Source organism: Xyrauchen texanus, chromosome 4, assembly GCF_025860055.1.
Source record: "Xyrauchen texanus isolate HMW12.3.18 chromosome 4, RBS_HiC_50CHRs, whole genome shotgun sequence".
In the NCBI taxonomy this organism is placed as follows: domain Eukaryota; kingdom Metazoa; phylum Chordata; class Actinopteri; order Cypriniformes; family Catostomidae; genus Xyrauchen; species Xyrauchen texanus.
The window spans coordinates 40,351,968-40,378,185 of NC_068279.1; the positions used below are offsets into that span (position 1 = coordinate 40,351,968).

The following is a 26,218-nucleotide window of genomic DNA, read 5'->3' on the forward strand; positions in this document are numbered from 1 at the left end:
AATGTGTCTGCTGCGTCTTCAGTAGCTCTGATACCGGGAGTACATGAAGACTCTTATGTTCATTTTTAAACCAACAACAGAACACTTATGATGCTTACGAAGCTGAGACATTATTCTTCTCACTGTATCTGCTCCAGCATGGGAAAAAATGGCAGACTGTGTGTAGATCACTCAAGGGAGGATCTATGATAATAGGGTTGAGTCCATCACTGGTCCTGGGCGAGGCCACGCGTTTGACGTCACGTTAGAGCAGAAACAAAAACCATTCATTTTGACACACTGTTTTTGATTTATAGAAATATAAGAAAGATGAATGGGTGGACTTTTAACATTGTAGGGTGTTTGTGTACACATACTGCCGACTCACATTTATGTACAAACACCATTTAAAAGTGAATTTAGCATAACAGGTCCCCTTTAAAATGGTTATAAAATTTGATCTGATCTTCAACTAAAGACACTTTTCCACTGCACATTACGGTTTGACTTGCCTCAACTCTACTCGCTTTACTTTTCTGAGCTTGCATTTCCACTGCAGTTTAGTGCCACCTAAACGTGGGTGGGATTATAGGATGATCGTCATAGTTGCGCCATCTCTACTGCCGTGACATCATCTTAAACACGACACAAACTGACAAAACTATAAAATATCAGAAAAATCCCATAGACTTGCATTGACAGAATGTTCAAATGGTCCAACAGAAAGCTTGTTAATTCAAACTTCAACTTTAAAAAATTCAAATGTAAACAAATATATGTGACAGTGTGTCTGACTGTCTAGCTTGCTTGCTGTCTGTGTAATCATCAAGCTTAAAATGTGTAAAACTAGTTTATAATTTCAGGCAAGGCTTTGTCAAGCCAACATCAATGTTTATTTGACATCTTTAAGCCTACCTATCTAGTTGAACATTAGTGTATTTTATCATATTGTTGTTGCTGGCATTTTATAAAAGCAATTATCCATTCAAGGTCATGATTTTACCACAGTTATAGGGGTTTCAGGCACCCTAATAAAACTTACTTTACTCCTTATCCATTGTAAAATCACTGTAATGCATTGCCTCTTATGGATTATTGCTTTAATTATATAAAAATGACTACCTAATTAACTGAAATAGGAGCTTGTGTTCATTGAGGGTCGTAGAGTAGAGAAGTCATGATATTTGTGTCTATATTGTGCATCTAGCTGGTCAGGGATCAGCAGCAGCAGAGTAGTGATCTGGAGCAGCAGCAGATGTTGAAGCAGCAGAAGCTGCAGGTAACAGAGAGAGCTCTGGCTCTGAGGCTGGACAGAAGCGAGCAGCTCACAGCTGCGGCAGCAGAAATGGACCCGAAGAGTGTCACTCTGCAGAGGGAGCACAATCATTGCACTGTGCTGCAAGAGCATGTGGCTAAGCTGGGTGAGCTGAATGCATATCCTTATAACACGTTTCTTTAGATTTTAGCCATATAATACAGCCCACGGATGATCATGTATCTGTAATGCTTTTTAACTTGCATGACAGCATCTTATTTGGTTTATTAGACTAGCAAATTACACAAAGCTCGTCTGGTGTGAGAAAAGATCATTTGCCTCTGATTTGTGTTTCTCTTCCCTGCTTTGCAATGCCTTGACGTTTACTTTCAATTAATCAATATTTTCTTTATCGTAGATTTTTGAATAACTCTTTACTGTCAATACTTGAAATGTCCTATTATACATCCCATGGATGAAGACAAGAAAGCAAAAAATGTACAGGGGCTAGCTTTTGATGACTGTTAAATGATTTTACCCTAGTTAGTGTAACAACATTTTATATACATATCAAAGTAACATGGTGTTATAATGATGTCATCACTGTACCACAGTACTGCCACACTACTTCTTTAAAAGGGTGACCAATATATTAACCAGTCTTAGCCAGTCTCTCAGCAGTTTTATATACTGAATTGTTTGTGTGTTTAGAGCAAGAGGTGTGTGAGCAGGACATCAGTCTTCAGGCTGCTGTAGAGGACACACATCACCTGCAGGAGGCTCTGATGTCTAAGAGGATCAGCACTGAGGGTCGTCTGGAGGCTCTGAGGAACCACACCCACACAGACAGGCAAAAACTGCAAGGAGTAGAGAAGGTTTATTTATTACTATGTTTTTGACTCAGATGTATAAATTAGGGTTGTTAAATACATTTTTGTATTTAGTATTGTTTTTCTGTTCAAATTTAATTCTGTCACACTAATTGTGATAAATAGTTTTTTTCATTCCAAAACCCTTATTGTTTACATGACTCTTATAAGCAGTGTTGGATAGTAATGGACTTACATGTAATGTGGGTTACATACAGTAATCAGATTACAAAAAAACAAGTGTTTGTAATAAAATAAAAAAATTTCATTTGCGTAATCAGATTAACATTTGTAATATTTAATATGTTTCATATTAAATGAAAGGAATGTACACTGCTACTTAAAGGAAAGTCTGGGGTTCCATACATGACCAGCTCAATTGACAGCACTTGTGGCATATTGTTGAATAATACAAAAAATATTTTTGGCTCATATCATGTTTATCAAAAATAATAACAAATACAGTTACAGTAAGGTACTTAAAATGGAAGTGAATGGAGCCAATCCATAAATGTTAAAATACACACATTTTAAAAGTATAGCCACAAGACGTAAAGATTATACATGTTCATAAAACATGTTCAGTGTCATAAAATTGCTTACTGACCTTATTTGTGTGAAGTTAAATCCAATATTACAATTTAGTTGTCATGACGACACAATGTAACACTGATAAACCCTTTGATCTGGTAAATGCCATGGTAAAGCTGGTAGATTTTATCACATTAAAATCATGTTAACATGTTTACATCTTATGGTTATACTTTTGAAACAGTGTGTATTTTAACGTTTAGAGACTGGCCCCATTCACTTCCATTGTAAGTGCCTCACTGTAACTTCTATTTTTGCTTTATTTGATGAACGAGGGACAAGTGGAAATCATTTTTTGTGGTAATCAACATTATGCAACAATTGTTGTTGATTGAGATGTACTTGTATTGAACCTGGAGAATTCCTTTAATTAATTTAAAATAAGATTTTCATCAAAACATGCAATAAATAATCCATTGATATTCAAATGACATTACCTAAAAAGCATAATCTGAAAGATTATGTTACTTATTACAATTTAGGCATGTGTTTTGTATTCCAAACCAAATTATGTTTCAGAAGTAATTTACCCAGAAGTCATCAACACTGCTTATAAATAAGCTTAGATCATTTATGAGGTAACAGCCTTAGAAAAAATGACTGTGGCGGTGCCATGGTGCAGAGTTTCCAGATGATAATACTGTTATACTTAGGACTGAATCATTACCATATTCATGTACTATGACATTTACATGAGACTGAAGTGTACTCAGTGATGCCCTGGTATTACATTGGTACATGTACAAAAAACATGGCATTACCAATTATTGTCTTTTTAGCACTTTATGATAAATTTTGTTGCAGATTTTAAATTTATCAAGCATAAAAGAGGAGACTGACATATTTCAGGCTGAACTAATGGAATAGTAAACAGCTTAGCTCTATGATGCCTTTCTAATAAAATACCTTTGTTTTGGCTCTTAAGCTTTGTTATATTCAATTCATTGAAGTGTAAACACACAGACTAACTTGAGCTTGTTTCAGGAGCGTTTACTGCTCCAAAGGGAACTGCTAACTGTGGAAAAGGCTGCTCAAGAAAACCATAAACAAGCCAGAAGGCTGCAGGAACAGCTCAGCACCATTTCCCAAGAGCAGCTCTGCCTCCCAGACACGGTACAAACTGCATGTAACAGTGTTTTCTGTAATATATCTTTTGTAGATCAACATCTTTGTGTACTGGCTATGCTTGTTTTACTTGTTTGTTTGCTGGATTGATTTTTGTAGCACATGTAGTCATGTTAGATGGTTATCAATGAATATTGAAAGATTTAATAACCGTCACACGCCTCTCTCAGCTGCAGAGCCAAGAGGAGAGTGAGACCATGCTCTCTGTAAGGTCACAGGTGAACGCTGAGCTGGACAGGGAGCTCAAGTCATGCTCTAGCACCTCCTCAGACACAGACAGCCTGAAAGAAAACAGTACCTGTGTTAAGCTCACCTTGGGGAAACCAGTCTACAACACTAAGGTATACTCTGCTTAATTTATTTGGCAAAAGTTTGAGCCTGTTAATCAAGAATGTTTGGAGGAGCAATAATGGCTTTAAAATGCACAGATTACACTTAAGTAAGGTAGTGTTACAAATTAAAATTCTGTTGCCATCTACTCACCCTCTTGTCTTCCCAAACTTATGTGACTTTTCTTTTCCGAGGAACAAAATTGGAGATGTTTAGCAGAACGTCCAGGCTGTTCTTTTACATGAAAATTAAAGTAAATTGTAATGGGGCCTGTGAAGCCTCAAAATGACAAAAATAAATTATAAAAGTAGTCCATATGACTTGAGCACTATATTCCAGATCTACAGAAGCCAAACTATAGGTTTGTGGGAGGAAGTGGAACAGACAAAAAAACTGTCATTATTCCACTGCAGCCGTCAAATCTCATTCATGCCTCCGCATATTTAAACAAGGTGCATTGACAGTGAGGTTTGTGCACAGTTTCCTTATTCTATGATGTCAAAGACTTTTTTGAATGTACCATGAACATGGTAAGAGTTAAAGGATTAGAAACACGTGTTCACGTGAGAACTTGTGCTGCTTTCAATGCTAAAACACATTCTTGCATAAACGCAAACCAACAAAGCATTTTGTTTCTCAAAAAAAAACTTTGTATGCTTTCAGAAGACATGGAAAATAAAGGTCTTTAAAGTGAGTCACTATCCACTGCCATTGAAATAACAGGCTGTTAACAGCTAATGTCAATTCTTTTTCTACTAACAGGACGAACAGTGGCGAGGGGAAGCGCTTAGAGAAAGACTGAGGCAACAGGAAGACCACCTGAAGGTAAAGTGAAATTAATTTGTATCATAAAAATCCACTTTTTTCTAGCTATATCCCAAGATCTCCTCGTGTCTTTCATTTAATAAGGAAGCAGATTGTTTATTATGATAAAGACAACACTTTCAAGATGATGTTTATCCAATAAGTGTCTATCCAATGTTATCCAGGTTCAGTTGCGCAGACGCATGTTCTCCCAGCAGGAGGCTCTGACTCAGCGCAGACTACAGACTGAAGGCAGCATTCAGGGTCTTCGCAGACACGTCGACAAGCTGGACCAGCTCCTCTGCATCTCTACCAAAGACAACTCCGATTTGATTGACAAGGAACCCATAAGGTGGACTCCCTGCTCTCTACAAAGCCATTAAACAGACCTGTGCTGGCCCTATCAGAGCCTAGATAAGTTTCAGCCTTCTTTTGAACCAAATGTTGGTTGAAATCAGCATTTTCCATATACAAATGAGAACACTGAAACTTGAGGTAAAAGTACAGTGAAAGTTCACCAAGAGATGAAAGCCATTTATAGACATTTTTAGAACTTAATTATTTGTAACACTGTGATGTGCCTTTTCAATATATACTTATACTAGGCAATTGCCTTGAGAATATTTAATGTTTACATGTAAAACAACAGGGGTAGTGAAGGTTTCAGGTTTCATCATGCAAGTTCGTTCATTTACGCTTTCAATCGTTTAGTACTCATGTAATCGACTGTAAAAACATGGTGCTCTAAGATGCTGAATGAATGATTTTGAATTTATATTTTTACATGACAATCAAAAACGACCTTGTATTCAAAGCCATATGAAGAGTATTTATTCCAACACTTATAATATACAGTTTGTCTAAAATCAAATACAACTTAAAGTGAGTGCAATAAAATGATTGTCATTTTCTTGTCCTGTTTCTCCTTAAAGAAAATGTTCCAAGATTATCACATCATTATTGCTCATATACAGTGCAATCAAGCATGTATGTGGACAAAAATAGTCTACAGTAATGTCTTTATTAACATAATTACAAACAAATGTCACTTATAGAAGGCATACTTGAGTTCAAGATCAGTTTAGGTTTTGCTGTTTAAAGATGTGAAAAAAGCAAGACAGTAGGAGCAAATTAAAACATGGATTTTATGTTTAAAAAACAACTCAACTTTTTTTTGTCTTTCATTTGGTTCATTGCAGATGAATGTCTATGGAAAAAGAAACTGCTGGTTGTTACATCAGCCCATTTTTATTTTCTTTTTCCCCAAAGTTGATGACCTAGTAAACAGAACTGGGCAGAGTATCCCACAATCATGTTTGTCATGCTGTGGTTGGCTTTGCATGACATATTCTTAAATTACAGTGGGCAAATTACTCTCATTGTATTGGGGAAAATCATGATGCCTATTAAGAGCAGTCTTGTCCTACTTGATGCTTAAACCTATAAAGAAACCCAGCACAGAGCCTACTATTATCAGTGTTTGGAAATAAATTTAATGGAATGTTATCAAGGTGTTCAAAAAAGGCAAATATCTCTATTACAATTTATTACAAGTGCATTGCTAGATTTCTTTTGTTTGATAAAAGCTACAAGGTGTAATAATAAAATGAGCAGCACAGTGCGAACAAAAGCAAATCATAAGGCAACTGAAATTATCGATGTAAAAACATGAATATCTCGATATGATGAGGGTTTGCAGGGCCTGGATGTTTGGTACATGGTCCCTAAACAGGTCTGTTTCTTAAACTATTGCTGAATTGATAATTGATTTTGAAATATTTATGGATGCCTAAGGACAGACCAAAAGAGGGATCTTAAACCTTGTAGTGGGAAAGACTTTTAGGGATAATTCACATAAAAATGAAAATTCTCTCATCATTTTCTCACTCTCATGCCATCACAGATGTGTTTGTCTTTCTTCTGCAGAACACAAATGAAGATTTTTAGAAGAATATTTCAGCTCTGTTGGTCCATACAATGCAAGTGAATGGTGGCCAAAACTTTGAGCTCAAAAAGCTACATAAAGCTGCATAAAGTAATCCATAAGACTCCAGTGGTTAAATACATTTTTGTGATATAGTAAAGTGATTTACTATAAGTTTAATAGTAAAAAAGAAAAAGTATTTTATGCTGCTTTTATGTGCATTTTGGAGCTTCAAAGTTTTTGACCATTTTGACTTGTATTGTGGGGAAGCAACAGACCGGAGATATTCTTCTAAAAATCTTAATAAATGATAAGGGAATGTTTAATTTTTTGGTGAATTATCCCTTTAAGACCTCAGTAATGCAACACAAGCTTCAGGAACACAGAGAGCCAAATCAAAACTACAAAGTGCAAAAAAAAAACATTCTCCAGGACTTAAAATATGTCCTCTCCTTTTCAATACATTACTATAACAATTACTAAGTAAAAATAACTGTGCCAGAATCAACATTAGTAATATCTGTTTATAGTACATGTACATTGTTCCCTGAATAGGAACAAACAGGGATAAATATTTGGTGATTGGATGTGAAACAGCAAAAAGTCTACTTTAAAACAGACTCCAATATTTCAGTTTTACATTTTTTTTTTTTTTTTTTTTTTTTTATCAAAACAATGTTACGTACAACAACCCTTTTTCTGGGGCTGTGCATCACTGCTGAGGCGCCCACCCTGAGGGGCAGTAGGCTTGTGCTGGACCCCCGACTCTGCCGCATTTAGATCCAGACTACCGTCCTGAATGTTCTGGTAGATCTTCTTTGCAGCTTCAAGGAATGCATCCTCCACATTCTCACCTCTGTTGGATGGACATATGCAAAGATGCTAAAGAGAACTAAAATGTCCCGCAGTGAATATTACAGAAAAAGTGTGCCCGGTCTCCCAGCAGACAGACTGAAAAACAAGTCTTATAGCAACTCGTAATGACTTGTAAGAGATGGGGAAATCATAAGATATCCACGACTGAGCTTGAACGAAAAGATACGACACGTGTTCCCTTACAGACTGACCAATCAACAAATAGCAGTACAAATCGATACAAAACTGGCATCAGATTTTTGGTAACCTCCTATCCAACACTTTGTATATTTTTCCTATGAGAGCAAAAGTTGTATGTTATAGTAAGACCAAACTCATACAATACGATTTTGCCATCTCGTACTAGTTATTACAACTTGTCATGAGACGGGTTTAAAAAAAACACTTACGTTTTTGCACTTGCCTCGAGGAATAACAAACCTGTTTCAAAAGATTGAAGATGTGATGGTGAGTGTGGAATTTTCTACAGTTAATGTTTCAAATATTTTCATTCGCCTTGTACTCATATCCACAAAACAACAAGATTCAATTGTTGACCGCTCCATAATTTTGGTCTTGCCAATAATAATCAAAGAGCTGTTCAGGAAATGACTATAGATGCCCTTAATAGATGGTTTTTAATGTTCCAACATCGATTTTTGTTTTCCTTTTAACCAATGACCAAAACATCTTACCGTTTTCTTCAGCAAACTGCTTGGCCTCTTCATATGTGACATCTCGTTGGGCTTCTAGGTCTGCTTTGTTACCGATTAGAATAATCACCTGAGGAAAGATTGAGATCATCTTACATACAGTAGACTCAACCACATCTGCAGATAAACTATGTTTGAAATTCTGACACTATTTACTTAAAGGAATATTTTGGATCAATAAAAGTAAAGCTCAAATCGACAGCATTTATCTCAAAAATGTATTGCAACTGGTCCCCCTCCTTTTCTTTGCAAAAATCAAGGTTACAGTGAGGCACATACTGTTGGAGTCAGAAATTTACATACACCTTAGCCAAATACATTTAAACAATTCCTGATATTTAATCACAGAAAACATCCTCTGTCTTAGGTCAGTTAGTATCACTACTTTATTTTAAGAATGTGAAATGTCAATAAAAGTTGAGAAAATTATTTATTTCAGCTTTTATTTCTTTGTAATATTAAAATCATGTTTACATTTTTGAAACAGTGTGTATTTTAAAGTTTAGAGACTGGCCCCATTCACTTCCATTGTAAGTGCCTCACTGTAACTTCATGTTTTTGCTTCTTTTTTTACAGAAAAGGAGGGACATGTTCAAATAAAATTCATAGTAATCAACATTATGTCTCAAATGCTGTCAATTGAGCTTGTATTCAACCCGGAATATTCCTTTAAATGTAATGATTTTTTTTCTGCCGCTATCATTTAAAATGTCTACTTTCTCTGGCTGAAGCTAACAATCTTACAGTATTGGGGTTGGTGAGATTCCTTGCATCAGTCAACCAGCTGCTGAGGTGGTTGTATGTGCTTCGCCTGTAAATAAGAACAATATGAATCACAATGATACCACATTTAAAATAAGATAAAGCAAGACACTACACCCTTATTGGAGTACTGTAATATATTAAAATGACATTATAACAGATATAAAGAAGCAAACAAGAACCTTGGCATCAAATGAGAACAACAACACTGTATTGGTCTACCTGGTAATGTCATATACCATAAGGGCCCCAGCGGCTCCTCTGTAGTAGCTGCGCGTGACGGCACGGAATCTCTCCTGCCCTGCTGTATCCCAAATCTGAAGCTTCACCTTCTGCCCGCTCACTTCCATTATCCGTGTGCCAAACTCAACGCCAATTGTATGAGGACAGTCAGCCATAACTAAAACGAGATGAGATTAATAGCAGTTATGTATAGTGTATTGCCGTGTGCCACCAAAAAGCACAGATGTTAACCCCTTAAACTCTGTGCATTTTTGGGCTGCCGCCTGCAATTTTTCAATCTCAAATTTAAAAGCTCACCAATCACACATACTGTGGACTAATAGCAAAAACATTGCTCTCATTTTTCAGAAAACATTCCTGAGAATGAGAGCTTTATCACTATTTATCAATTTATATATATGACTTGACTATTTGCTAAGTGGACGACTTTTTTATTCATATTAATATTTCTGCCACATTACCTCTAGGTGGCGCTTATTTGCGACACAGGTGTTTTCAGGCCTTATTTCTTTATTTTGTGTAACATAAATGCAAAAGTGATTGTATTCTCTTAAAAGTTAAGATACGAATGTACTTAGCATCCTGACTTATGTATCTGGGGACTTATGTAACATTAAAGTTAAGTGTAAACTTATTTTGTGACGATGCAAGTCCATAAAGTTTAAGGTGTTTTAATGGATCCTTGCTTGTTTTAGTGTATTTATAAGCACACTTGGTACTTACATTTCTTTTCTGTGAACTGGTGAAGTAAACATGACTTTCCAACCCCCATGTCACCTATGAAGACACCAAACAATCACACAAGGAAAAATATGCCAAACGTTGTGCAAATCAAAACCAAAATAAAGCAAATCCAATGGGTACTATATTAACATCTTCTATAAGTTTCATATACACATGCAAAGTGGACAGCAGGATGCACACTTACCAATAATTATATATTTGAAAATATAGGAATAGTTATAAGGTGCAGTCGTCATTTTGTTCCTCTGAAATGCATAAAAAGACACATTAACTAAAAACTATAACAATAATTATCAATCATTAATAACAAAATCAACATTTCCAACCAACTAGCACAATAAGGATTTGAAACCACACTGACAACCATCAGCTGACTACCTACTATTGTCTACAAATGCATATTTTCCTTTACCTCAACAACTTGTATCGAGACAAAGGGATCAGTTTAGGAATTATAATAATGTACAATTGGCCCGCAAATACGATAACTATGTAAACAAAGGAATAACATTGAGTACATGACACTGAGCTAAATCTGCATGAACACTGACTGCATCACAACAAACAGTCAGAGCCATGCCTAACTACTCATATAATCACACACTCATATCAAGGGTTATACAGCGATATCAAACACCACACCAAATTACAATCACCCCAAATTAATGTTTTAACGCGTAGCTCAGCAGTACTGGCGTTTCCGAGTCACTTTTCAGCGGATAAATGTGTAAATGTTGAGCATTGAGAAGGCTAGTTAGCGTTAGCTGACCTCGGGTTGAACCAAACCAAGAGATGCTAAAGCTAACAGCTACACTCAAAATGAGCACCAGAAAGCGTTAAACCCGTGACATTCGTTAGTATCGAACGTGTTTGAGAGCAGAGTGGTGAATAGTCTTTTGCGATGTTTGTAGCCTTACCTAAATTAAGAACCCAAGTGGTTTTGGAGGTTTGTATTGGTTCTCGGTATGTGTGAGCCGTCCGGCCGCTTTCTTCCTCTAAGAGCGCTGTAAAGATGAAAACAGTGAAAGCAGCGACCTCCACTGAAGCAATAGCACACACGCTGCACTACAGTACACTACACACACACACTACACGTACATTACACACTACACCACACAGTACAGTACACTACACTACACACACACTGCACTATAGTACACACACACACTACACACACAGTACACTACACAGCAGTACACTACACACACACTGCATTACAGTACAGTACACTACACACACACACTACACCAGACAGTACAGTACACTACACACACACACTACACCACACAGTACAGTACACTACACACACACGCACTACACCACACAGTACAGTACACTACACACACACACTACACCACACAGTACAGTACACTACACACACACTACAGTACAGTACACTACAATACAGAACACTTCACATACACTACAGTACAATAAACTATACACACACTACACTAAACTACAGTACACCAAAACACACGCTACAGTACATTAGACACACACACACACACTACAATACACTACACACACTACATACACACGCACTACAGTACGATGCACTACACACACACACAACACTACAGTACACACTACAGTACATTACACTACAATACAGAACACTACACACGCGCAACACTACTCTACAGTACACTACACACACACACTACAGTACAGTACACTACACCAAAACACACACTATAGTACACTACACACACTACACACACACACACACACACACACACACTACAGTACACTACACGTACACTACACACACAATTCACTCCACTACACTAAACTACAGTACACTGCACACTCACTACAATACACACACACTACACACACACTACACTACAATACACTACTATACACTACACACACACTACAGTACACTACACTATACAACAGTACAGTACACTACACACACACACACACACTACATTACAGTACACCCCACACACATTACACTACACTGCAGTACACTACACAAACACAAACACACTACAGTACACTAAACACACACTTCACTACAGTACACAAACACTACACAACAGTACTACACACACTACACTACAGTACACAACACAAACACACTACAGGCAAACACTACAGTACTACACACAGACACAACAGTACACTACACACACTAAACTACAGTAGACAACACAAACACACTACACAACACTACAGGCAAACACTACAGTACTACACACAGACACTACAGTGCACTACAATACACTACTCACACACTACAGTACACTGCACACACACTACAATACACACACAGTACACTACACACACACACACACACACTACACTACATTACAGTACACCCCACGCACATTACACTACACTGCAGTACAGTACACTACACAAACACACTACAGTACACTAAACACACACTTCACTACAGTACATAAACTCTACACAACAGTACTACACTGCAGTACACAACACAAATACACTACACAACATTACAGGCAAACACTACAGTACTACACACAGACACTACAGTGCACTACACACACTAAACTACAGTAGACAACACAAACACACTACACAACACTACAGGCAAACACTACAGTACTACACACAGACATTACAGTGCACTACAATACACTACTCACACACTACAGTACACTACACTACACTACTGTACACTACACAACACACACTACAGTAGATTACACTACACTACACTATACACAGTACATACACTACACTAAACTACAATACACTACGCACAGACTACACTACAGTACAGAACACTACACACACTAAACTACACAACACACACACTACAGTACACCACACACACCGTATGTGTATGTGTTCTTTTAGATCTGACCTCAGCATTTGATAATGTTGATCATGCTATACTGCTCTCCAGACTAGAATCATGTGTGGGCTTAAAAGAGAATGTTCTTAAATGTTTTAAATCCTATTTAACTGATAGAATGTTCTCTGTTAAGCTTGGCAAATGTACCTCTTCTGTGGCACGCCTCACCTGTGATGTGCCTCAGGGCTCTATTCTTGCACCAGCACTTTTCTCTCTTGACATGCTCCCTCTGGGTTCCATTATCAGAAAGCATAATATCTCCTACCACTTCTATGCTGATGACACTCAAATCTACGATCACATTGCATTACAATCTCTTCTAGCTTGCCTGGAGGAAATAAAAGTTTGGCTAGCCAAAAACGTTTTGTTTTTGAAAATAGATAAGACAGATGTGATTGTCTTTGGTCCTACAGAAAATGTTGATGTCAGTAATACTGATTGCGGAAATCTCAATGCTTTCCTCTCTCCTCAAGTACGGAACCTGAGTGTCCATTTTGACAGCCAGCTGAAATTGGACAAACATATAAGTGCTGTCATAGGTTCCAGTTTCTTTCAGCTATGTCTACTCTCTAAAGTTAAACCTCTTTTGTCGGAGAAAACGTTTGAGATAGCAGTTCATGCTTTCATCACTTCTCGTCTGGACTACTGTAATTCTCTCTATTGTGGAAATTCCAAATCTCTTATTGCTCGACTTCAGCTAGTTCAAAATGCAGCAGCAAAATTTATAAAAGGAGGTCAGAAATACGATCATGCTACCCTCATTTTAAAATCCCTTCACTGGCTGCTGGTTCAAGCTAGAATTGATTTTAAAATGTTACTGTTAGTTTACAAGTCATTACAATACCAAGATCCCAGTTACTACTTACTACATCCTACCATCCACCATGAAGTCTGAGATCTGGTGATCAATATCTCCTCGATGTCCCACACTCGAGGCTAAAGTGTAGAGAAGGGAGAGCCTTTTTGGTTGTGGTTCCTATTTTATGGAATAGTCTGCCTATCAGTATCAGATTGTCACCTTCATTATCTGTTTTTAAATCTTCTCTTAAAACTCATCTCTTTTCACTGGCTTTTAATAGCATGTAATGTCCTGGTCTTAAATTGTTGTCTGTTTTTATAACTTTGTATTTATTATTTTATAAATAGTAAATAGTACAGCACTTTGGTCAGCCTAGATACACTGTTTTTAAATGTGCTATATAAATAAAAAGAACTTGAACTACAGTACACCACACACACACACACAACACTACAGTAAACTACACACACATATACACACAAACTACACTAAGGTACACTACACACACACTACAGTACGCTACACTGTACACACTACACTACAGTACACTACACTACACAGCACTACAGTACACTACACACACACTGTAATACAGTACACCCCACACACACACACTACAGTACAGTACACTACACACCACACCACACTACACTACACACAACACTACAAACAACACCACACAGCACTACAGTACACTACACACACACTGCACTACAGTACACCACACTCACACACACTACAGTAAACTACACACACACACACACACACACACACACTACACTACACTATACACACACACTACATTACACAACACTACTTCACAAACACACACACTACATTACACAACACTACTTCACAAACACACACACTACATTACACAACACTACTTCACAAACACACACTACATTACACTACAATACTCCACACACACACACACACACACACACACACACACACACAGACACACATATATACTACACTACAGTACACTAACACTACACTACACAACACACACACACACACACACACACACACACACACGCACACGGTTCTACACTTTTAAAGAAGCCCCGTTTCCTGAAAATGCCCTCTACTGTATCAACAGCACACTACATTCACTAAACACACATCTACTGTATGGAGGCCCAAACCAGCATAAATAATAAATGTAATAATAAAAAAATAAATAAAGGAATAAATGTCTTGATAAAACAAATATCATTAATTTTTAATTTATTATTAATTATTATTTATTATTGTATGACTTTATTCCTTTATTATTTTCTATATTTAATTTTAACTTCATTTTTATTCTTTTTAGCTTTTAATTATTTATTCATTTATTTTGCATATTTTTTTATTTATGTGATAATTTATTTCCATATTTATATATTCCCATATATATTTATTTATTTATAAATGTATTTATTTTTACTTTTCTGTGTGTAACATGGAAATGAGGGAGGAGGTCCTTGCATAGCTCCAGTGCATCATTGGTTGAGAGCTCAATAGTATTATCGGAAGCAGATGGACGTCCCACCTTAGCACGCTCTGACTCGCACAGATTTTGAATATGCAGTGAAATGTTTTGCAGAGAGTTTAACGATCCAGGATGTGCTACGACATTCATACCAGCATACAGCTCTCCTAAAACATCAATAAGCACCTCGACTCTAAATGAAACATAGTTATTTGATGTGTGGTTATCGACTTCATTCGCATGTTGCGCAACTCCCTAGTGAAGAGTCAGCTATAGATTTTTTTATTTTAATTTTTTTATTGCAGAACTTATATATATGTATATACATAAACGATCAGGGAAATGAAGCATGGTTGTATCGTTTACAATGAACAATCATAACAACAGAAAACAATATTATGGATTTGCAGACATCAAAATATGAAGTTATATACACAGAAAAAAAAAAAGAAAAGGACAAGGTTAAATCATATAATTTATGAAACTTGCTCATTTTGTGGTTTTGTTGAAGAAACAGCTCCCCATTTATTTTGTGATTGTAGTAGCCTATAACCAATACATCTTGGATTGACTTAAGCGCTTATGTTTTTAGCCCCAGAAATAGCTATAGTTTACACGTGATATGGCTATGACCTAACGTCATATCAAAACAAGTCAAGAGTAATCGAGCACACGCTTCAATCTACAATAAGCCAATGGTAAACAGGACCAGCCCACAAAATTATCATACAAGAGACAGAAATGTAAGAATAAATACAAAAATAAATAAATGTGGGAATATTTAAATATAAATAAAAATAAATATACAATTAAATGAATGCATAAATAAATAATAAAAAAAAAACAAAACAAAAAAAAAAACAAAGGAAAAAATTAGTTTTTTAAAGAATAAAAATTAAAAAGAGAAAATAATAAATAAAGGGGAAAAAGTCATACAAAAATAAATTCAGGAATAACTTTCATTAAAAACTAATTATATTTGTTTTATCAAGACATTTATTCCTTTATTTATTTTCTTATTATTACATTTATTTATTTGTGTATTTATTTATTATTTTTGCATGTTTTGTCCTCCATACTACTGGACCAAATGCATATCCATCTCTGCTTTACCAAGAGCACACAGGCAATGAACACACACGTTATCACTTTCGCCATTGCTATTAAACAGATATTTCTACTTTTTATTTTATGTAGCTACATTAAACATATATTTTTTTTATTATTATTATTATTATTATAGGCTTATACATGTATTTTTATTTTAACTTTAGGTCTTAGCAATATATAGCTATAAACCGATAGAATAACGCGAACACGTTTTCATTGACAGATATTGTCTCTGCAAATGCAAATAATCTTTGGCAACAGAGACACGCAAACAAACAGAGACAAGCAAACAATCAGAGACACGCAAACAATCAAACGTAAATGCTGAAAACTGCCACAATTTGACCTTAACTATTTATCAGTATTAATAGTAATTATTAATGTATTAATAATAATAAAAGCCTAGTTGAGCTCAAGGAGGGGTTTAATACGCAAATGTAACACACCTGTGGAAAGGGCGTCGCTACTGTCAGTAGCCTACATGCGGAAGCTCAGTGCTCAAACATAACCTGAAAGCTGTCGTCCCAGACTTATCTACTACTGCTGATAATATCTTAAAACGAAGATTACCCAACAGGTAATTTGTTTTTCTTTAAATTAAGTAACGAATGCATTCTAATTTCTAAGTTAAATGTTTTACAAGTTTCCAGCTGATTAGGCGTCATCCCGTAATTTAATTATTGACTTGTCTCACAGCATCATTCTCTAAGCAAACATAATTAGCCCATAATTAATTTAAGATAGAAATACAACACGATTTGTCGGTGCATGTTTTTGTTTGTTTTAAGAGAAACTAAAAATATCTGCTAAATTCATAAGGTAACTTTGCCTTGTAAATGATGTAGATTATTAAAGTCAAAGTCAGTTTTGTTCACACTCCTCACAGATCAATTGCATTGCATTGCATTGCATTGAAAAGCAAAATATGGTTCCCTTAAGAAACATGATGTGCAATATCTACAGTAAATACTGACTATAAATAAGATAGCAGGGTGGAACAATGGGTGTTTTTGTGCCACTGCTCCACTCTTCAGTAAGTGAACTAAAGACCAGCCCTGTCTGACGCATCCTTTTTGCATTGAAGGAGATGTTTGTTTAGGGACATAATGAGACTTCATACCTACCTGCCTAGTGTGTGAGATTGCGGAAGCATTAGAAACCATTTTGAGAGTGTTCTAGATTCAGGAACAGCATTTGTTCCTCCTGAGTAATGAAGTGTCAGAATTCTAGATTCCCCCACTTCCTCTATGTTGCCCTAATTCTCAACATCAGACATTGTTTGGGTAAACTGTGGAACAAAGGATTAGACAAAAATGGCTATTGTGTTTACAGTAGTTCCTTTTCTTCTCTAACAGCATCATGGTGTACCACCCTGAATTTGAGAAGGCAGGAAAGCAGGGTGGCCTGCAGGTATGGAGGATCGAAAAGATGAATTTGGTCCCTGTGCCTCAGAATCTTTATGGTGGGTTCTATACGGGTGACACCTACCTTATCCTCAATACCATCAAGCAAAACTCTGGGAATCTACAATATGACCTTCATTTCTGGATAGGTAAGACTGGTGTTTTTGTGTGTTTAGTTTAAATGGAATTTGTGCTCTGAGTGAGTAAATTAACTCTTAAATGGCATGAATATTTTTGAAAATTGTTGGTCTCTCAAATGGTATCTCCAGGTGATGCATGCACACTGGATGAGAGTGGGGCAGCCGCCATCTTTACGATTCAAATGGACGATTTCCTTGGAGGCAAACCTATTCAGTACAGAGAAGCCCAGGGATATGAGTCAAAAACCTTTGTAGGTTACTTCAAATCAGGTCTTAAATACATGGTGAGTAGAGTTTGATGCACATAAAATGCATTTAATAAATTGATTACATATGCCATTTCTTTAAACAACCTGCATTTTAATTTCTTCAGCAAGGTGGAGTTGCCTCTGGGTTTAAACATGTAGCTTCTAATGAGGTAGATGTGAAGCGCGTTCTCCATGTGAGTGGCAGACGTGTAGTCCGAGCCATTGAGGTACCGGTGAGCTGGGACAGCTTCAACCAGGGTGATTGCTTCATCCTGGACCTGGGAAAGGTGAAATGGAATGAAGGAATAAATGAATCCTTTGCATTTTATCACATGATACCCATTGAGAATGCAAATATTAAAAATGCATTCATGCTTTGTGCATACCTCAGGAGATATTCCAGTGGTGTGGATCCAAGTGTAACCAGTTTGAGAGGCTGAAGGCCACCAGCGTTTCCAAAGATATTCGCGATAATGAGCGTTGTGGGAGAGCAAAACTTCTTGTATGTGAGGAAGGAGGGGAAAATGAGAAGATTCTAACGGTTAGTATAATATGATGCAGTGTTTCTTAACTAACTTGTTATTGGCTAGTGTCTTGTTAATGAGCAAGGAATTAAAAAAAATAATTTAACACCTCAGCATCCGTATTCCAAGAAAAATATATTTTTTTATAGCAGAGGCCCATGCTTTGCTTATAGCTCTAGAACAGAATGACAGTGCACAACATCAACTTTTTAATCTGCACAAAACCTTTAGTCGCGCGATGATGTAGTGGATTTAATCCACTACGTGGTTGCCTTCAATGACGTAATGGATGTTTTTAATGTGCATACACACAGTTACATATTTTATTAGATTCTCTTTTCAACATTATATTATTTAGTGTTATTAATGTGGCATATAACCTATACACAATTTAGTTTGACAGCTTATACTAGCCTAGTGACTACTAAAAGTTAGTATATTGACTGTTGGTATTCATCATCTCGAAACAGAATCAAACTAATAAAAAAAACCATCAGTTATCATCCATACCAAACAAATTAACTCCAAATAGTCAGCCACCTCATATTCTTTAAAAGACTGAAAAAAACCTGAAACTCTCATCTCACTTTATTTACTCATGGGCCTACTTACTGTACACACTGAATAAAATGTTTCCATTAAAAACATCCAGTATATCATGGCTCCAAACATTTTAAATTCATTAAAACCTGGATTAAATAGGGGCCTGGGTAGCTCAGCGAGTGTTGACGCTGACTACCACCCCTGGAGTCACGAGTTCGAATCCAGGGAGTGCTGAGTGACACCAGACAAGTCTCCTAAGCAACCAAATTGGGCTGGTTGCTAGGTAGGGTAGAGTCGCATGGGGTAACCTCCTCATGGTCGCGATTAGTTGTTCTCGCTCTCAATGCAGCGTTTGGTAAATTGTGCATGGATCGCGGAGAGCAGCATGAGCCTCCAGTGCTGTGAGTCTCCACGGTGTCATGCACAACAAACCACATGATAAGATGTGTGGATTGGCTGTCCACGAAGCAGAGGCAACTGAGACTTGTCCTCCACCACCCGGATTGTGGTGAGTAACCAGTAAAAGTAGTGGGAATTGGGCATTCCAAAATTGGGATCAAAATAAAAAAAAAAAACACTGATTTAATCCACTACGTAATAGACGTCTGTGACGTAGTAGATGAAATCCACTACGTCATCGTGCTACAGTTCATAACATATATGACGTTTTTGAATTTCTATCAAATATCAGATTGAAAGATCTTCTATAGATTTTGTTGTAATGTTCTAAGAAATGTTTTTACTTATTGTTTAGCATATTCTTTTTTTAAATTTTTTTTTAAGTTTTTTTTATTTTTTATAATTTGATCTTGCCATGAATATAGCCATCGATGCCCACATGGCATTAAAAATATAATAAATAAGTGCTTTGGCGAGTATTCAACATTCATTTTTTTTCAACATTCTGAATGTGAGTGCTCTACTATATTTTGTCAGATTCTTGGACCAAAGCCTAATCTTCCTGACGCTAAATCTGAAGACACTAAGACTGATGCATCCAACAGAAAGTCAGCCAAATTGTACAAGGTACATTGATCTACATGCTGGCTTTTACCCAAGAAAGTATATTGAAAATTTTACTAAATGGGATGTTATTATGGTCATTATTTTTCAGGTGTCAAATGCCAGTGGGAGCATATCAGTTACTTTAGTGGCTGAGGAGAACCCCTTTTCCCAAAGTGCACTCGAGTCCACTGACTGCTTTATCTTAGATCATGGTTCCAGTGGCAAGATATTTGTCTGGAAAGGTCAGTGAAGTTGTTCAATTCAACCGAAAATTGCGGGATATCCCTCAATCTAAACCTTGACACTTTTTTCCTTAAACAGGTAAAGCAGCAAATAAAGAGGAGCGAAGTGCTGGTATGAAAGCTGCTGAGGAATTTATAAGTAAGATGGGCTACCCAAAACACACTGAGGTACAGATCATCCCTGAGAATGGAGAGACTCCTCTTTTCAAACAGTTTTTCAAGTTCTGGCACGATGCCGACCAGACAAAGGGTATGGGACAAGCCTATGTGCCTAACAGAATCGCCAAAATCAAAAAAGTCCCATTTGATGCATCATCTCTTCACAAATCGGATGCAATGTCTGCTCAGCATGGGATGGTTGATGATGGTAAAGGGGAGAAAAAGGTAAATGTGACACTTATTCTGTGAAAGTACTAACAGATTGGAATTGGCAGAAGATTGCAACAATTGAGTTGCAGTTGACAATTGAATTCATGGACAATATGTCTTCTGTTGTTGCTTTGGAAAGATCTGGCGCATTGAGGGCTCAGACAAGGTTCCAGTTGACCCATCTACTTATGGGCAGTTCTATGGAGGTGATAGTTACATCATCCTGTACTGCTACAGGCGTGGAGAACGTCAGGGCCAGATCATATATATATGGTAAGGGGTACAGACACTCTTTCTTCTGGAATTAATTTCTTTATGAATGCTGAACCTGGAAACTAAACATACAGAATGCCAGAGGATTTGATCCTAAGCCAGGGACATTCATGTTACACATGAACATGTAACAGAATCTGATGGTCTTTGAGCAGTATCTCATAACTTCACCAAGCTTGGCTTCTTTTAGTCAATAAGATGAGTCATCACAACAAAGGCTTTTTTAATGGAGTTGTGTATGCCCATAGGCAGGGGGAGGACTCCAGTCAAGACGAGAAGGGATCCTCTGCTATCCTGGCGGCACAGCTTGATGCAGAGCTTGGTGGGGCTGCAGTTCAGGTGATAATACAAGTAGAGATTTGCTTGAGACATGAACGAATCAATGGGTCTGTTCCAAAACTTGGCAAGTTGCCTCTGGAGGCAGCAATTTAAGGTTTCACAGACATGCTCCCAATGAAAAGGCTGCCTCTTAAGATACCTTGAATTACCACCATGAATGTGAGCATGTTTGTCCACATAGGTGCGAGTAATTCAAGGCAAAGAACCCCCTCAACTCATGAGTGTCTTTGGAGGGCACCCAATGGTGGTGCACAAGGGTGGAACCTCACGAGATGGTGGCCAATCCCAGGCTTCTCAAGTCCGCCTTTTCCAAGTGCGTGCCAACCCTGCTGAGCATACACGAGCTGTTGAGGTGAGTTGAATAAGCAAAAGTGAAATGACATTGTCAGATTTTAGCAGTGGCTGTTCACAATGTGCAGTTTAGTTTTTGTAACATGTTCTCCATTTTTAAATGTATGCAAAAATGGTTATCCTAAGACAATGGGCATTTGTTTTTGTTCACGCTTTCTGTAACAGGTTGATCCTATGGCCTCCAGCCTCAACTCCAACGATGCCTTTGTTTTAGTGATTCCCTCAGGCTCTAAGCTGTGGCTGGGTCGGGGTACCAGTAATGCCGAAAAGAATGGAGCCCAAAAGCTCAGTGGCATTTTAGGAGTGGAACTTTCAGAGATATCAGAAGGAGCAGAGGGAGGTGCGTGTACATGTTTTGCTTAAATGATGGTAGACAAGTGTTCCAAATGATTTAACCTTGACATTTGAAGATATAAACCCTTTGGTTCTTTGTCAAATTTCTTTAAAGATGACTTTTGGAGTGCTCTTGGAGGAAAGGCTGAGTATTGCACATCTGAAAGGCTTAAGAATAAAATGGACACTCACCCCCCAAGGCTCTTTGCATGCTCTAACAAAACAGGAACATTCCTTGTAAGTGTTCTTGTCACCATGTTGGAGGGATGTGTAGAATGGTGCAAAATGAATAGCCCACACTCAATGAAATGCATACAGTTCCATCCTTTTATATTTCTCAAGTTTTACTATAATTTGTCAATCCAGATTGAGGAGGTGCCAGGAGAGATGACCCAGGAGGACTTGGCTCCAGATGATATAATGATCCTGGACACCTGGGATCAGGTAACCACTTGAGCAATAACATGAACTCCAAGAAACTAAACTAATGATCTGCCATTCTTAAAGTCAGTTTTCTGTCCAAGGTCTTTATTTGGATTGGAAACGAGGCTAATGAAGAAGAGAAAAATGAAGCTGTGACTTCAGGTGAGAAGGACCACATTTTGAATAGCAACATTGTGCAGAAGTTTTTATTAGCCATTTATCCTTGTTTTTTTTTTCCTCTTTAGCTACCAAATATATTGAAACCGATCCTGCCAATAGGGATAAGAGAACACCCATTGTTACAGTGAAGCAGGGCTTTGAACCTCCCACATTTACAGGGTGGTTTCTAGGCTGGGACCATGATTTCTGGAGTTCTGACCCACTGCAACGAGCCATGGCTGATTTAAAAATGTAGTCCAATAACTCAAAGCTAAGAAAACAGGATTGTTTAATATGGATGTAAGTGCATTATCCTGTCTTTAAAACTTTATAAAATTTCTCTCCATCACCCAAGAGTCTGAATGTTGTTTATTGTGAAGTTGAGCATCTTCAATAAAAAAATGTTTTATATTTAGCATCACTGTTCATCAATATTTTTCCAGGTCTTATTGATCTGTACAATTATTTAAAGTAAAGTAAAACTGCTGTCACTTTCAGTCTTTGTCTACTCTCCTTATCACTGTCATCACAAAATTCCTCATTAATGTGCTTAAAAATGTCAGCGAGAAGGAAGGTCTCCTGCTGGTCAACCTTCAGCTAATTCTCATCAAAGTCCTCAATCTTTCGCCAATCCTGGCAAGCTTTTCGCATACAGGAAGTCAAAAATGTCTGGGGAAAAATTATATAAAGAAGGAAAAATTTGGCTTGATAGACAACATAATTGACATGATAAAAAAGGTAATTCGGACTCCAGTCACTGCATGCACAAATACATGGGTTCTTTTACCCATAATATATGAATGATATTAAATTAATAAAATACATATTTTACTGTACACAATGGATATCGGAACAGAAGAGTTTAATCTAAAAAAGTACGATTATCCACACCCAAATTCAGTGAAAATAAAAACCTCCCAAGCTATTGTTCTGACAATTTGTCTAAAATTCAAATTTTCACTTTCTGGAGGCACATACACCCAAGGACAAAAGGCGTGACAACAAGCTTGTTTACTCCGCCAGCAGCATCATGCCTGAATAAGCAGACACATTATTCTAGTTACTTGCTAGGAACTTGAATAATGCAGCCTGTATAATTGCACTCAGATGCCTGTTACATTTAATGAACTCCTTAGGGAATACTCTTTATTTTGGATCAGGTAATCAGGTAATAATGAAACCTTCAGAGATCTCATATTTCCCTCATTGTTAGGGAAATTTCCCATGCTCATCGAATGCAGTAATATTGGATCAATGCAGTGTAGTGACAGTATTCATAATTTTTTTGACCAATATTTTATTTTATTTTACTCTTTTTTTTTTTTAAGCAAAGTGGACAGGAAAAGTTTTCTTAAGAGTTAATAAGCTAGTTGTATAATTTGAGACCGTACCGCCGCTCCCTTTACGCATATTACGCAGTCTGCAAAGGGAACCAACTCCCTAGGAGGGCACCAGAAACTCCACCTGCTGCTCTTCCTCGCACGTTATACATTATTCAAGGACCATATAGCAGTCGTGGAACACAGAGGATTGCCTCACAGCTCATCGCCTTCCCAGGTAGGGGGCGGCACTGTTCGGGGCACCTTTTCCCATCGCGATCTTGCGAGCTCTGTTGGGTAGCAGAGACGCAAAAATCATAAATGCAAGGCATGCAATGCATGGGGGCGCCAGAGGCTCACTAAAGTTGGTGCAATGGGCCTATTGATGACACACCCTCCCCCTCACTTGACAAATACATGGGGCACAGATTTTAGACAGCTTATCCGAAACTGAAGTGAGGGGGGAAAGTATAGAATTGGGTTCATTACATAAAATGTTGTGTGAATATTAAAAACAATAATGATTATTGTCCTCTTTCTCACCCTTTCACTTTTGGCACTTGCTCCAACATCGAGTCAACCTTCAAAGCAATATCAAACCAGGGCAGTTTCTTGTAGAGCATTTCTCTACTGACTCTGGTAGGTAGCGTCAGATTTCAGTTTTGCTACAATATGGTTTTGCACAGCCCTTAAAAGTCTCTGCGCCTCCTATGACCATGGCCCTTCAACTTTAACTGTGTGAAAAGGGATTGATATGGCCAACAATAACCTACAAAGAACAAGCTACACTCACCTAAAGGATTATTAGGAACACCACACTAATACTGCGTTTGACCCCCTTTCACCTTCAGAACTGCCTTAATTCTACGTGGCATTGATTCAACAAGGTGCTGAAAGCATTCTTTAGAAATGCTGGCCCATATTGATAGGATAGCATCTTGCAGTTGATGGAGATTTGTGGGATGCACATCCACGGCATGAAGCTCCCGTTACACCACATCCCAAAGATGCTCTATTGGGTTGAGATCTGGTGACTGTGGGGGCCATTTTAGTACTGTGAACTCATTGTCATGTTCAAGAAACCAATTTGAAATGATTCGAGCTTTGTGACATGGTGCATTATCCTGCTGGAAGTAGCCATCAGAGGATGGGTACATGGTGGCCATAAAGGGATGGACATGGTCAGAAACAATGCTCAGGTAGGCCGTGGCATTTAAACGATGCCCAATTGGCACTAAGGGGCCTAAAGTGTGCCAAGAAAACATCCCCCACCCCATTACACCACCACCACCAGCCTGCACAGTGGTAACAAGGCATGATGGATCCATGTTCTCATTCTGTTTACGCCAAATTCTGACTCTACCATCTGAATGTCTCAACAGAAATCGAGACTCGTCAGACCAGGCAACATTTTTCCAGTCTTCAACTGTCCAATTTTGGTGAGCTCTTGCAAATTGTAGCCTCTTTTTCCTATTTGTAGTGGAGATGAGTGGTACCCGGTGGGGTCTTCTGCTGCTGTAGCCCATCCGCCCCAAGGTTGTGCGTGTTGTGGCTTCACAAATGCTTTGCTGCATACCTCGGTTGTAACGAGTGGTTATTTCAGGCAAAGTTGCTCTTCTATCAGCTTGAATCAGTCGGCCCATTCTCCTCTGACCTCTAGCATCAACAAGGCATTTTCGCCCACAGGACTGCCACATACTGGATGTTTTTCCCTTTTCACACCACTCTTTGTAAACCCTGGTTGTGCGTGAAAATCCCAGTAACTGAGCAGATTGTGAAATACTCAGACCGGCCCGTCTGGCACCAACAACCATGCCACGCTCAAAATTGCTTAAATCACCTTTCTTTCCCATTCTGACATTCAGCTTGGAGTTCAGGAGATTGTCTTGACCAGGACCACACCCCTAAATGCATTGAAGCAACTGCCATGTGATTGGTTGATTAGATAATTGCATTAATGAGAAATTGAACAGGTGTTCCTAATAATCCTTTAGGTTAGTGTATATACAAAGTTGGAAATTAAGAAAAGGGGTTTGTGGATTTAAACTTACAGCTAATGATCTGAGAAAAATGTTTCTCTAGAGTGAACTGGCTGCGACCAGTCAATTCTGAAATATTTTCTCAGTTA

General features: G+C 37.7%; 3 protein-coding genes across 3 annotated transcripts in view; 2 read left to right on the forward strand and 1 right to left on the reverse strand.

The window, feature by feature from the left end:
- Nucleotides 1-7,372, forward strand: part of LOC127641399 (centriolin-like) — a 42,969-nt gene extending 35,597 nt beyond the window's left edge. Inside the window, exons 34-39 of the mRNA XM_052124387.1 lie at nucleotides 1,187-1,400; nucleotides 1,946-2,109; nucleotides 3,679-3,807; nucleotides 3,990-4,160; nucleotides 4,912-4,974; nucleotides 5,139-7,372. Coding sequence (XP_051980347.1) covers nucleotides 1,187-1,400; nucleotides 1,946-2,109; nucleotides 3,679-3,807; nucleotides 3,990-4,160; nucleotides 4,912-4,974; nucleotides 5,139-5,336 — 939 coding nt within the window. The 3' untranslated portion in view covers nucleotides 5,337-7,372. The remainder of the gene's footprint in view (nucleotides 1-1,186; nucleotides 1,401-1,945; nucleotides 2,110-3,678; nucleotides 3,808-3,989; nucleotides 4,161-4,911; nucleotides 4,975-5,138) is intronic.
- Nucleotides 7,373-7,511: 139 nt separating this feature from the next.
- LOC127639677 (ras-related protein Rab-14-like) lies at nucleotides 7,512-11,370 on the reverse strand. The gene is made up of 8 exons (XM_052121820.1): nucleotides 11,112-11,370; nucleotides 10,379-10,439; nucleotides 10,174-10,227; nucleotides 9,430-9,607; nucleotides 9,190-9,256; nucleotides 8,428-8,515; nucleotides 8,143-8,173; nucleotides 7,512-7,733 (listed from the first exon to the last, which is right to left on the reverse strand). Exons 2-8 carry the CDS (start codon nucleotides 10,428-10,430, stop codon nucleotides 7,556-7,558), a joined length of 648 nt encoding a protein of 215 aa, XP_051977780.1. The 5' UTR covers nucleotides 10,431-10,439; nucleotides 11,112-11,370; the 3' UTR covers nucleotides 7,512-7,555.
- Nucleotides 11,371-16,882: 5,512 nt separating this feature from the next.
- LOC127638384 (gelsolin-like) lies at nucleotides 16,883-23,186 on the forward strand. Its single transcript, XM_052119882.1, has 16 exons — nucleotides 16,883-16,996; nucleotides 17,775-17,971; nucleotides 18,092-18,246; nucleotides 18,336-18,497; nucleotides 18,602-18,751; nucleotides 20,214-20,303; nucleotides 20,392-20,524; nucleotides 20,604-20,908; nucleotides 21,033-21,166; nucleotides 21,415-21,505; nucleotides 21,687-21,857; nucleotides 22,022-22,196; nucleotides 22,305-22,426; nucleotides 22,556-22,633; nucleotides 22,714-22,774; nucleotides 22,858-23,186. Exons 2-16 carry the CDS (start codon nucleotides 17,779-17,781, stop codon nucleotides 23,025-23,027), a joined length of 2,190 nt encoding a protein of 729 aa, XP_051975842.1. The 5' UTR covers nucleotides 16,883-16,996; nucleotides 17,775-17,778; the 3' UTR covers nucleotides 23,028-23,186.
- Nucleotides 23,187-26,218: the final 3,032 nt, after the last annotated feature.

Excerpts from the sequence above, each read along its gene's own strand:
- LOC127638384 (XM_052119882.1), top strand. The coding sequence starts at position 17,779 with ATGGTGTACCACCCTGAATTTGAGAAGGCAGGAAAGCAGGGTGGCCTG. Across the intron at positions 20,909-21,032 it reads ATGGTAAAGGGGAGAAAAAG|ATCTGGCGCATTGAGGGCTC; the intron begins GTAAATGTGACA and ends TGCTTTGGAAAG. Across the intron at positions 21,506-21,686 it reads TTGGTGGGGCTGCAGTTCAG|GTGCGAGTAATTCAAGGCAA; the intron begins GTGATAATACAA and ends TTGTCCACATAG.
- LOC127639677 (XM_052121820.1), bottom strand. The coding sequence starts at position 10,430 with ATGACGACTGCACCTTATAACTATTCCTATATTTTCAAATATATAATT. Across the intron at positions 9,608-10,173 it reads CCAGTTCACAGAAAAGAAAT|TTATGGCTGACTGTCCTCAT; the intron begins GTAAGTACCAAG and ends ATCTCGTTTTAG. Across the intron at positions 8,516-9,189 it reads ATCTCACCAACCCCAATACT|GTGATTATTCTAATCGGTAA; the intron begins GTAAGATTGTTA and ends ATCTTTCCTCAG.